The sequence below is a fragment of the Coptis chinensis genome, chromosome 7 (assembly GCF_015680905.1).
Source record: "Coptis chinensis isolate HL-2020 chromosome 7, ASM1568090v1, whole genome shotgun sequence".
Lineage (NCBI taxonomy): Eukaryota > Viridiplantae > Streptophyta > Magnoliopsida > Ranunculales > Ranunculaceae > Coptis > Coptis chinensis.
Window position 1 is genome coordinate 25,484,680 of NC_141462.1, and position 13,319 is coordinate 25,497,998.

Genomic DNA, 13,319 nt, shown 5'->3' on the forward strand with positions numbered 1-13,319 from the left:
AAATTGGTAAAACGTTTGGGTGATGATATTAGATGTGTGGGCTCGAACCCTTCAACACCAATGAGTTACTAATATCATTTAAAACAAGTTTGTCGAAAAAAAAAAAAATTAAATGTAAAAATAAACAATTCAAACAAAAATAATGTTATTAATAACGAAAATAAAATAATAAGTGTAATATGTAGATTATTTTACAATAAAAATAGGCTAAATCTATGGTGCGCAGGTCGTATGATATGCTATCAAATCTGGGCCACTCATACCAAGGGGTACGTGTGTATTGCATGGCAAAAGTACTGATCCAAAGGCCCACATTACCTGCGCACCATACATCTCGCGCACTGAAGACATGCTCATAAAAATATGATATCACAACATAACCGAAACTACTCTCTTTCTGATCTTCCTCTCTTTCTCAATTCTTTTCTCTTCACTTTCTTTTTCTTTCTTTCTTTTTTTCTTCTTCTCCTCTCTTGGTCATATCTCTTTCTCTCTCATTTTTTGCAACTACTCACCTCCCTCTTTCTTTATATTTTGCTAACTGCCTTTTTCTTTCTTTTATTTTTACCACTTAAACCTCCTATTTTTTATTTAGACTCCCTGGCAGATTTTAAACTTGCTATATATTTGGTTCCTATCAGCTGGTATGAAATATTAATTTAACATCAAACCCATAAAATAAATTTTTTTCTATACGAAGTCCTTGAAATATTTTTTTTCTGCCACAAACAACGAAAATAAATTGATAAAATGGCATACTATTTTTTTCTTGAACAAGGTGTTCTTTTTTATTTATTTATTTTTTCTCAATTCTCGATTGTGATTTTGTTGTTGAATTCCTTAGATTCGAAATGCAGTCAACCAAGTCATCTTGAGGCTCTTGTTACCGACATTGGTAGAAGTGAAACATTGCTTAGGGCTACTTTCTTTATTGGCTACAAAGACCATCTTTCTTCGGTTAGTTAAACGTGTCTCTGATGGGGCTCAATCTGTTCAAGATGCTTTTGAAGAATTGGGTGCCATGATTACTCTGCAACTACGAAGCCTACATATTCTAATGAAGTCGTCCAAAGAGATTATCATCTCATATTGAATGAAACCCTTCGTTATTGCAAAAAAAATTCCTAGTGAGATTCACGCTGGTCATGATGAATACCTCCACGAGAGGTTGAAAGACATTGTTGCCGTCACTGCTTTTGATGAGGGTTCTTCCACGATCAACACAACATCATATCAAGTAATGCAACAATATTGCATAAAGGACGATACTCCAAAGGATGGCCAAATTAAATGTTCATGGTTGAGATGATCTTATTAGCCATCCGAAAGTTAACCAAAGAAGGAAATAATATCTGGTTAAGTGGGTTGCTCACTGACGAAGAATTGAAAGTACTTGGGATCCACCAAAGAGCTTTAAGTCATTTCCATACTTCATCAAGGATTTTGAAAATCAGCATGGCAACGACCTCGCAATGCAAGAGCAAGTCCCCATTTTCCATCTCCGTATTGATGAGATGGGGGTGCGTGGCAATTGACCTTGACAAGCAGGTGAGTGTTGGAAAAAACGATACCAATCAATCTCCATTAAAATAGTTTGAATATGAACTCTCTATACTCTAATTGAAAAATCTAAGTTTTCACTACAACCAATTCTTACAAGTGAAGTGTTGCATGGGGACCTTAAGTTTCATTGGCGAATGGGTGTTACTTAAAACAAATAACATCTGTGATCCAGTATACCTACTATTTCCTTTTCAAGTCATTTTTCTCTGGTTAGCAAATTCTTATCCGTTTCTTTCCCTCCAAAACTTGCCCATTTAGGAAAATTTTCAGAGGAAGAAGAAGATAGACTTTGTACTCATGGAAAATCAACAAAATTCAAGCGCTTCAACACCACCTGTATGTTCGACCCATCTCAAACCTTCCCATCTCTAGTGGAACTGGTACTTGGAGCTCTCTTTTCAAGAGAACTGATATTTTCAAAACAACTGCTCTGCAAGCCTTTACTCCGTCTGTTGCAGATGGTGTAGCTGCGGTTCCCTTAGATATTATTGAAGAAGGAGTCAGAGACTGGGAAGACTACCTGGTTGGATATTTTATTGATAAAAAGCTTCCTTTTCCTCTGGTTCGAGATGTTTTACAAAAGACATGGAAGATCAAAGGAACTTTCCAAATTACTACTGATCAAGATGTATTTTACATGAATTTCTCAGATCTGGAAGAAAGAAAAATTGCTCTTGAAGGAGGACCGATATGCATATCAGGGAAACTATTCGTAGTGAAGCCATGGTCAAGAGAAACTGAGAGTCAGCGCAACAAGATTCAGACTTTACCCATTTGCACTGATGAAGCAACAACTAATAGAATGAGACTAGATTTTACAAAGGTATGTGTGGAAATACCTGTTGAGTTTGCTTTCCCTGAACATTTATCTCTTTATTTAGGCACCAGAATTGCAGTCGTGGATGTTGAGTATCCATGGCGGCCACAAGCATGTAAAGCTGTAAAAAGTTTGGACACCTATTAGCGAAGTGCCCACACAAAGGGGCTACTGTATGGAAACCAAAGGAAACACACTAATCAATGTACCAACAGAGGTTTTTGCTGATTGTGAGCAAGTGCGCCCAGATGAAAATGAGAATGATGTCAGAGTTGATGCAGATGCCGTAGTGGTCACACCAGCTTCGACTTCAAATCACAAGGGAACACATGTTAGGCAAGATTCAAATGATTCTCTTAGAAGCACTCTGCCCTTGTCAGGAAGAGCACCAAGTTATCGGTGACAGCGTTACAGAAAATGATACAATAGTGGATAGAATTGACACTGTTCGTCAAGAGCCTATTCTAGCGGAGAAGTTTATTGCCCAGAAAAATGCTTATCAAGCGCTAGTAGATGAATCTGATACAGAAGAGGAGGAAGAGATTGAAGTTTTTGTCAATCATGAAGTTGTTAACATCGAAACTCCTGCAAATACAAAAGGTGCTGTAACACAAGCAAGAAATGAAGTAGCTACAAAGAACGAAACTCTAGTTAATAAAACATCACCAACCTTAGCTGAGATTGCTAAAGGGAAAAAGACCATGCAAGGCAACAAGAAGACTTCACAGGGAAGACAAGAACCTTTGCCAAAAGGAGGGGGAAGGCCAAGAGGGCCAGGCAGCAAACAAAACCCCCATAGATAAATGTTAGACACCATGGTAGTGTGGAACGTGAGAGGTCTAAATGACCATCACAAAGCAAGAGAAATAAATAAATTCAGAATGGATAATAACTTGACTTTTTTTATTTTGCTGGAGACTAAAGTGAGGGCAGTGAATTTTGATGTTATCAGCAAATTGAGTTGCCCGGGATGGAGCTTTTTAAATAATTATGCTAGTGACTGCAGTGGAAGAATATGGATTAGTTGGAGTCCAAGTTTTCTTCAAGTTACAAAGCTAAAACAATCAGACCAATACATCCATTGTAAGATTCTGAAGTTCCCTTTAAATAAAATTTTCTTGTGCACTATTGTTTATGCTTCTAACAACAGCTTGCAAAGTAAAAATCTATGGAGAGACCTCCTTGAAATCTATCCTTCTGGTAGTCCGAGCATAGTGGCAGGTGACTTCAACAACATTTAATTTTCTGGAGAGAGACTTGGCTCAAGTACAGAGCACCCCAGAGATATGACTGAGTTCTCAGAGTGTCTTATCCATTGTGAACTATATGATTTGCCTTACACTGGATGCTTTTATACATGGAACAACAACAGCTCAGGTGCTCTCAGAAAATGCTCAAAAATTGATAGACTTCTTGTAAACTGCTCGTGGTCTATTAATTTTCCAAACACATCAGTGTCTTTTGATCTGTCTTTCATCTCAGACCATTCCCCCATTGTTCTGACATGGCACAACTCAGTAAAGAATACTTTCCCTTTCAGATTTAGCAATGCTTGGGTTCTTCACTCTGAATATCAAGAACTTCTGCAGTATACATGGAACATTCAAGTGCATGGTAACCCCATAACTGTTCTTATAGCCAAGCTGAGAGCACTTAAAGCATCTCTGAAAGAGTGGTCTAGAGAACACTTCTATGACCTGCACAAACAAGTTACAGAAGCCAAAGACCTTATGCTAAGCTTACATAAACTTCTTCATGATGACCCCCCAAACTGTGAGTTGGCTCACAAGGAAAATGAAGCAAGAGAAGCTTTCATGGTTATTTCGAGAATGGAAGAGGCTGATCTAAAGCAAAGAACTGATTGCTTGTGGATGCAGTATGGAGATAAGAACACGTCTTATTTTCATAATACCATCAAAGAAAGAAAACCACATAGAAAAATATGGACTATAGTGGATAGACAAGGACAAGCTCAGCATGATCATGAAGCCGTGGCACAGATGTTTATTGATTACTATCAGTTTCTCATGGGCATGCACATGACCGATGGTTTAGAAGATGAGTTCTATGACAAGATTGCATGTAATAGAGGTCTCACAGCTAATGAAGCAGGTTTACTTGACTATGAAGTCTCGGATGATGAAATAAAGAGTTGTCTTTTCTCAATGAAGGAGAACAAAGCCCCGGGACCAGATGGCTACAACGTTTTCTTATTCAAACATGCATGGAGCATTATTGGTGAGGATTTTCTCAGAGCTATTCATTATGTTCTCTCTACGGGTACCATGACTAGAGGACTAAACTCCACATTCATCTGTTTAATCCCTAAAATACCTAATCCTTCGAAACCAGAGGACTTTAGGCCAATTTCATGTTGCAACACTATATATAAATGTGTTTCTAAAGTCCTAACTCATAGACTAAAGCATCTAATGCCAAATATCATTTCTTTGAACCAATCAACTTTCGTCCCAGGTAGATCCATACAAGACAATATCCTTCTATCGCATGAGCTCCTTAGAGGCTACACAAGGAAACACGTTTCACCTAGATGCTCTCTAAAGCTTGATATCATAAAAGCTTATGATACAGTGTGTTGGTCAAGTATAACCAAACTTTTAAAAGCATTCAATTTTCCCCCAAAATTCTCTGCTTGGATACAATTCTGTTTCACAACACCTCAATATTCTATCCTTGTAAATGGAGTTGCAAAAGGATTTTTTCTAGGAAAGAGAGGTTTAAGACAGGGTGACCCTTTGTCCCCCTACCTTTTGTCATGGTCATGGAGATAATGAGCTATGTACTTGATAGAGGACTTAAAGACAACCTTTTTCTTGCTCACCCAAAGTGTAAGAAAGCCAAGATCACACACTGCACTTATGCTTTGCCAATGATCTCTTAATCTTCTTTAAGGGTAGGTTGGAGTCTATGCAAGCCTTAACAGACATAATTGAAGTATTCTCATCAGCTTTAGGACTAAACTTTAACTCTGAAAAGAGCACTCTAATGTCCGGTGGTCTTAGTCAAGATGACTACAATGCTTTTGCAAGTGTTATGGGAGTGGAAGTTGTCCAACCTCCTGTCAAGTACTTGGGTCTTCCTCTTACTGCTACTCAGATTGGAATCAAAGATTGTTACCCTCTCATAGAGAAATTTACCGCAAAAATTTCTAACTGGAATGCCAGAACTCTATCTCATGCAGGCAGATTAGTGCTCATTCAATCCACTCTAGCTTCTTTTCATGTCTATTGGTCTCAGACTTTCATTATTCTCGTTATAGTGATGGACAAAATAGCTAAGGTATACACAAAGTTTCTTTGGAATGGCCCTGATTTAGGTAACAAGATGCATCATGCTAGTAAGCATACTGTTATGCTAACAAAGGAAGAGGATGGTCTTGGCATGCTAAATATAAGGCAATTGAATCTTGCAGCTTATAATGGATTGGTGTTTAAAATTGCTTCAAAGGAGAAATCTCTATGGTGTTCTTGGGTTTGGCAAAACCTCATTAAAAATAAACACTTTTGGAATATGAACATCCCTGTTAACAGCTCTTGGGCATGGAGAAACATATTGAAAAGTAGAAAATTTGCAATCAAGAGCATCAGATATGTTGTGGCAAATGGAGAATATACTTCTATATGGTTTGAACCTTGGTGTTCACATGTACTACTCATTAACGGTCTGCAGGCTAGAAATGAGATTAACTTACCACCTGATGCAACAGTGAGTGAGCTACTAACTAGAGGAAAGTGGAATTAGATTGTTCATGACCTTCCTCAAGGTTTTGTCAAGCAAGCTATCCTCAATACTGAGATACACTACAACTAGGATCGAGTAGGGTGGTTTGGACCCCCTCACAAGATGGCAAATTCACCTCAAAGAGTTCATATCAAGCCTTATCAGTGCTGAATCCCAAGGTAAAATGGAGGCATCTAGTTTGGGGTACGCTAGTAATACCAAGGCATTATTTCACTGCCTGGCAAGCATTTTCTGACAGCCTTCCGACACAAGATAAACTAATGCAGAGAAAGGTTATACAAAACTCTTCTTGTGTGTTCTGCAATAACCACCAAGAAAGCTCAAAACACTTATTCTTTGAGTGCCCTTATACTCTACAAATTTGGAACAGCATCAAACAACACTTGGGAATCACTTTCAATTCCAATAACACAAATAGAGAACTGATGAGGATATTCAAAATGGCTGGAAAGAAGAAGTGTGATTATGAAATTTACAAAGCGTATATTTGCGCTTCTATCAGTTATGTGTGGAAGGAAAAAAAACATGAGAAGATTTCAACAAAAGACAATGGAGTGGGAACATGTAAGAGACTCAATCTTTTCTAATATGAGAGTTTATCTGCAAGTCACTTTGACAGTAGTCGAAGACACACCTGCATCAAGAAGTTTACTGACAAAACTAGGGATTTCTACATAATTCAAAGAGAGAGCAAGCAAGAGATGCAAATGGTTGAAACCAAATCACCAATTTGTAAAGCTCAATGCTGATGGATCTTTATCTCAGAAAAATCATAGTTATGGGGTGTAGCTAGAGATGAAAATGAAGAAGTCCTTTTTGCCTATACAGGTTCAAGAGGAGCGAGATCAGTAATGTACCAAGAACTAAAGGCTATTGAGCAGGGGTTACGGAAGTGCAAGGACTTTCTAGTGAGAAAACTTGTGGTGGTCTCTGATTTTCTTAGGGCCATCAATACTCTAAACAGTAAGGAAAATGCGCCATGGTATTGTCAAAATTTGGTCTTGGAGATACAAAAGTTGGCACTAGAATTTGACATCATAACATTTGATCATGTTTACAGGAAAACAAACCGAGCAGCAGACTACTTAGCTAGTCTAACTACTGATGTAAATGAGGAATGCACTTTCATTCCACCTCTAGATTTAAAGCTATGTAATATTATAGAGGAAGATAAGAGTGGCATGATATATGTAAAACTTTGATTAGTTATGAATGAAGGTTAAGGTCTGCCGAACCCTCTACTTTATTAAAAAAAAACAACCACAAACCTAAGTTATGAAATTAACTATCACAAACAAACAATAACAATGTAAAGTAAAACTTACCACAATGAGACACAAGATATAATGTGGTTTGGCCAATGATGCCTACTTCCACAAGAGCAAATTCTTTTATAAATGTGGAAAAGAAGATTACAATCACTCCTCTCAAGTCTCTCCAAACTTGCTAAATCTCTCTTCACTAATATCTCTTTACAAGTTTTATCTCTTTGTAAGAGTTTTCTCTCAATTTTGGTTGCTCTTAAAATTATATTTATCTCTTGTATGACTTATGGATAGACAAGCCTAATTTATATATATATGATTCCTAAATTTCGGTGTAAAATGAAATTCGGGTTAACTAGTATTACCCCCCTAACCAAAAAAAAATCAAATTGGGTTGACTATTTTTTTGTGCACGGCATGGGGGCGGGGCAAATTAGGGGCGTGCACCCCTTCACTTCTTCAAAGTAAGTAGTATTTTCTCCTAATGACGGCTGCATACCACTCGAGCTCCTTACGAACGATGTCATGAGATCGTCCAAGCCACAACACATGGTGAGGGACCACACCCAACAGTGCGTTCCCTTTGTTTATATATATATTTGCACCCTGTGTGGTCTCATTCTAGCAACATTCTGAAAACTCGGCTTGGATTTAACAGAGCTTGGAGTACTAGTACAGAATGCATTCGTCGCCAGTTTCTATAGACAAAAGAGTAGTATCGAGCAATATAGTTGCTGGCACTTCCATGTCTTGCCCACATGCATCATCTGCTGCTGCCAATGCCCAATGTCGAATCGTTTCACCCAACCTGGTCTCTGTCTGCAATGAAGTCCGCATTGGCGACTACAGGAAGTATATGAAGCATGAAGTTTCACTAGAATCGTTCGACTAAAATCTCAGTATATATCGTTTCTAGAGCAAGCTCAATTTTGTTTCTTTGCAGCTTAGACGCCCCGCTTAGTCCGTGAGTATTAATGTGACTAAAACAGATACAGAAACTGAGTATGGTTCAGGTCTTACTAATCCTGTTGGGCCTGTAGATCGTGGCCTATTATATGACGCAGGTGAAACCAATTACGTAAAGATGTTATCCCAACGTTCTTATGGTATACCAAGACTTTACAAATTGTGACGGAACAGTAGAGGCAGCAGTACTACAAACAGAATTATATGTGACCTCAATTACCTTTCTTTTGCTCTTACAGTCACCAGGGGAAAATCATTTCACCACTCTCACTAATGTTGGATCACCTGGTCCTACTTATGAAGCAACTCTGACGGCTCCAGATTTCGAACTCCTTTTTGGTCCCATTGTTGCGTGGTTCGCAAGCAAACTTTGGGTACATACAATGCATTCTTGTGCTCAGGTTGATCGAATTATTTGGCCAACTGAGCATATCTTGTTACGAACTAATGATTTATTTCAAAGCTATACATCAGAATGTTACAAATAAGTTGAAATCCCCGATCAATACCCAAATTTCTTATCGTACCAAGTACTTAACAATCGGTATCCAACTCCGGATATGTGGTGCCACATCAGAAGCCAACCCAAAAATAGAAAAGTACAATGGTGAATAATTAAACTTCAAATTCAATAACGGAACATGATTTTTATTCATCTAGTGTTCCAGTCGAGCTATAATTAACTAACCATTGTCGGATTTGTTATACGAGCTCGCTTGATTTCCATGTCTATAATCTTTTAACAATTTCCATGTACGCAATCTATTAACAATTACTACAAAGCAGCCTTGATAGACTGTTATATGAATGCATGATATGAGATCAACTTGCTATATGATATATGAATACATGATATGAGATCAAGTATGATTGAATACGATTAAAATAATTGAAAATTCGCAAAATTCTTAATTTGTTCACTGCTTGTCAATCTGGCCAAGCTTCCCAAGGCCATTGCATCTGGCGCACACTATCTGATTCAGGTCCTTCCGAGCAGCATTTGCCTGCAGGATTTTGCTTGATTGCCTCACAAATCCTGCACCATCGCATTCTGGGCACCTGCCAATGCACAAAGTTAAGCTATCAGAACTAGGTCTGTGTCTGCTTATACTTCTTAGTCGCATAGCTGAGAGTTACTAAAGGCGGAACTGATCCCAAAACCTTGGCCCTCTGCTGCACCCCTAGTCTACCAACTATTATAACCAAGTTGGTACTTGGGCAAGGGCGGACCGGGTAACTCCTGAAACTGTGTAAGCCTACTCCAAGATTGGAAAAATGCTAACTATTAGTCACTCTCGATGATTTTGACCAATAAGAGACTTAAGTGAAGTACGTCCCTGGAGACCTTCTGGTTATCGATAGGAGTTTTGATGATTCAAAAACAAACATATGCCTCGCCCCCTCCTCTTCCACAGAAATCAAAATAGAAAATGGCACATTTTGGTTTAAAAACTGGAGGCACATTGAAGTCTGACCCCCTCAACTTCAATATTTGAAAACCCGTATAACTTAACATAGCACTGGGACTTTCTAAATCCAACAGTTGAAGCAGCTCATGCTGAAACCCCAACATGTATGGTTTTAAAAAGTTATTAATGAAACACTTACTTTCATGAAAAGAAAAAACTAATAATTAGAACCGCCTCATAGTCTTTCATTCATGTCTTTCTATATCTAAATTTAGTACATATCTTTCAAAAATTGCTTCAAAACATGTAACCAAACCTGTTATAGAAGCGGGTAAACTATTGAAGACAGTGGTTGGGTAAAAAGCAATGAACACCGTATATGGTTGTCCTCCTCCCCCTCTTCTTTCCTCACCAAAATCTTAGGCCGTCAGTTGCTTTTATCACAAAAGCAATAGCCATATTCAAGTTTCTAATATTTAGGCTAGTCCACTCTTGGTGTGTCAAATTGCTCTAAATCAAGTCAGCACTTCAAAAAATACTTCCCCAGTATCTGTTTAACCATGACTATTTACTCAAAAAGAATTATTTAACATACTTGTGTTTACACTGTAGTTTATTGTACTAACCATTTGGCCCTCGACAGACGAGTCAGTTACTGATATCCATTAAGCATAAATAATTTAAGATATCATTTATGCCAAAGTTCTATTTCGCATTGCTCAAATGACAAAAAACACCATTCAAAGATATATCAATATAAGAGAATGGAGGTAGAGTAATTACACATCCTTCCGGGAGAAAACAATGGGAAAAGCAGTTCCAAGCAGCGCCACTGCAACAGCACCAGCAATGAGGTAGTTTGTCCCTTCAGCAGATACATCTCCAACGGCCGAAACTACCTTCAATGACCTCCTATTCTTCTGTGTCTGGCAACACACAGGCACCACTCTAGTGTTGAAATTGCATAGAAAAGAGGAACCTGTTAATAGTTTTGATGATGATGATGACGCAGCAGGGGAAAATAGAAGAGGAGCTAGAGAAGCCATTCTTGTATTAGAAATCTATTGGTGCTTCACAAACTAACAACAGAGGAGAACATACTCAGGACTTTGTATGGCAAATTTTAGCTACTGGATAAGGACACATCATAACTTGGATATTCTTGCAGTTCTCCATGGATAAGGAGAGGCCCACCAAGGAGATATCTCATTGCTTTTTAGCTTCACATGCACTAGTACCCACAGTCAAATTGTATATAATTTGTATTAATAGCGCCAACAATTAAAACAGTAGTAAAAACAATTACAATAGTAATAACGACAATAACAATAATAATAATAATAAATTATTGATCTATCGGGCGAAAAGGTCAAAATATTTAGAACATAAAATTTCATGAATCCCAACTGTGATTACATTCCTACGCAATTAACATAGGCTTGAAGGGGAAAAACAGGAAAAGCAAAAGAGATGGGTAGGTAGAAGTGTAGAACAAAAGCTTAATATCAACTCTTATTAATATTTCCATCAACATCAAGGGAAGGCTTCGTTCATGACAATCTAATATAAGAGATTTGTCCAAGGATTTAACTGACAAAGTAACTCCATGTTTCAACATGAAATCCCCTATTAAGTTCCCCCCTCAGAAGATAAGAATTCAGGTATACGATAGTAGACTTTTTTTAAGAAAAAACATTTTTAAATATACCCTTCCCAGAACATACAAACAAGAAGTTAATTCTTGTTTAAAGTTTATTTCTGTGCTCAATGTCACTACTTATGAAGAGTTCATTTAAGTATGAAATCTAAATCCATGAGAACTCTGCCTGCCCCACTTTTCTACACTACAAGTAGATGGAGAGGGCTCTCATCAAGAAGGTGGTCTGCAACAACACTGCAACTATATGTAGTGCAAAATCCAGTTCATCACAGTCACAGCAGAAGTCACTGAATTGTATAGAATGAGCAAAGCCGGTTCAAGTGGCTCAACTAAGGTAAAGATGACAAAGATGATAATCGTCAATCCTTCAAAGCGTCTTACCTTTTCTGCCACCTATTCAATACACATAAATTCAATTCTTAACTGTAACATAACATACAGAGTGAACCCTTGCATTTTTCAACGGTTTCTTCCACTACAGATGGTATGATCTGCAGATCATTGGAAGATAATTTAGCCTGACATGCAGGCGAAGCCATATATTCTATTCCCCTACTCTTGATCGATAGCACTACAGAGTCACATTTTAGGACAAATTTACTAGTTCCACTATGGATGTTCTTCTGTCCCTAAAAGTACAGCCAGCGGTTTGTGAACCCAACCAATACTACGTATATAAACTAAGAAACCAATGGCCTGGATTAAGAATAATATAATAACTAGTTCATTGCAGATATCTGCAAAAGGCACAGACTTGTGTTACTTGAAAGCCACTACCACATGCAACAAAGGATTCTCAAACTTGCTTAATGCTTTCCTCAAAATCAGTCCCTTCAATCGTGGCCATCAAGGTTGTGATGTCTTAAACGGAACTCAACATTCTAGCAAATTAAAATGGCCTTAATCTTCAATTTCATGGAAACAAGTGATTCTGTCATGGGACTAAAATGTGGCAACTGGAAACCGGTAACTGATGGCATGTACCACTGACATCTAGTACCACTATAAGCACCTCCTTAAGTTACCCAAATCCGGTTATGCATAACGTCTATACTAAAACATACTCAGAACGCCCATTTCGCTTTTTTGTAAAAGAAGGGACCCTTTCCATGTTATTATTCCCATCTCTGCAATAATGAAAAGTAGGGATCCATTCAGGCACTGGCTTATTATAAAAATAAGGACAGTGTATTCTCTCTAAGCATTTACCATAGAAGAAAATCATGTCTGTCTTCAGCCAACCCAAAGTCACTTTCACTTTCAATCATGTTCAACCAAAGAGTGAAATTGTTTGGAATAGAGACCAAACTCCAGACAGTTCATTGGAATAGACACAAACTTATGCACAAACTGTTTCACACACCAAAGTAAATCACCATTCATCCTACTTTACACAATGAGAAAGATTGAGGGGCAAAAAATGAGAAGAAAACAGCACAATCCTCGGAAAAATAAGATACCTAACAAATTCAAGCAAAATTTAATTATATCTTAACTATAAATCCCATATTAAAAAAAAAAGAGTACCTTCAAGAGAAACTTTAGATGAGCTGACAATATTCAGCCCAGGGTCATCCTGTCATTTCAGGATCAGAAGTTCTTTTATGCCACTTTCATCATACATTTAAAATCTGAAAGCAGAAGAATCTTGAGCATGGACATTAATATAAGGTCCTTAAACAAGGCTAGACACTCAACTTAGAAAAGTAGTAAAAAAAGGATTTACGACTGCAATAACAGTTTTGCATACCACATGACATAATTATTGTAGATTGAAGCTCCCTTAAGGAACACTCCTTAAGAAAGAGAGAGAGAGAGAGCAGTGTGCTAATTATGTATACAGTTTAGATTGAATGGAAATGATGTATCTATGAACC

The 13,319-nt window shown here is 37.7% G+C and overlaps 2 protein-coding genes across 2 annotated transcripts; one reads left to right on the forward strand and one right to left on the reverse strand.

Annotated features, from left to right (window-relative positions):
- The first annotated feature begins 5,308 nt into the window (after positions 1 to 5,308).
- LOC147486798 (uncharacterized) lies at positions 5,309 to 6,142 on the forward strand. Its single transcript, XM_086573852.1, has one exon. The coding sequence runs from the start codon at positions 5,309 to 5,311 to the stop codon at positions 6,140 to 6,142; it is 834 nt and encodes a 277-aa protein (XP_086429978.1).
- A 3,048-nt stretch (positions 6,143 to 9,190) lies between these two features.
- LOC147486799 (uncharacterized) lies at positions 9,191 to 11,543 on the reverse strand. The gene is made up of 2 exons (XM_086572174.1): positions 10,566 to 11,543; positions 9,191 to 9,432 (listed from the first exon to the last, which is right to left on the reverse strand). Exons 1-2 carry the CDS (start codon positions 10,826 to 10,828, stop codon positions 9,291 to 9,293), a joined length of 405 nt encoding a protein of 134 aa, XP_086428300.1. The 5' UTR covers positions 10,829 to 11,543; the 3' UTR covers positions 9,191 to 9,290.
- Between the last annotated feature and the right edge of the window lie 1,776 nt (positions 11,544 to 13,319).

Excerpts from the sequence above, each read along its gene's own strand:
- LOC147486799 (XM_086572174.1), bottom strand. The coding sequence starts at position 10,828 with ATGGCTTCTCTAGCTCCTCTTCTATTTTCCCCTGCTGCGTCATCATCA. Across the intron at positions 9,433-10,565 it reads GTTTTCTCCCGGAAGGATGT|GTGCCCAGAATGCGATGGTG; the intron begins GTAATTACTCTA and ends GTGCATTGGCAG.
- LOC147486798 (XM_086573852.1), top strand. The coding sequence starts at position 5,309 with ATGCAAGCCTTAACAGACATAATTGAAGTATTCTCATCAGCTTTAGGA.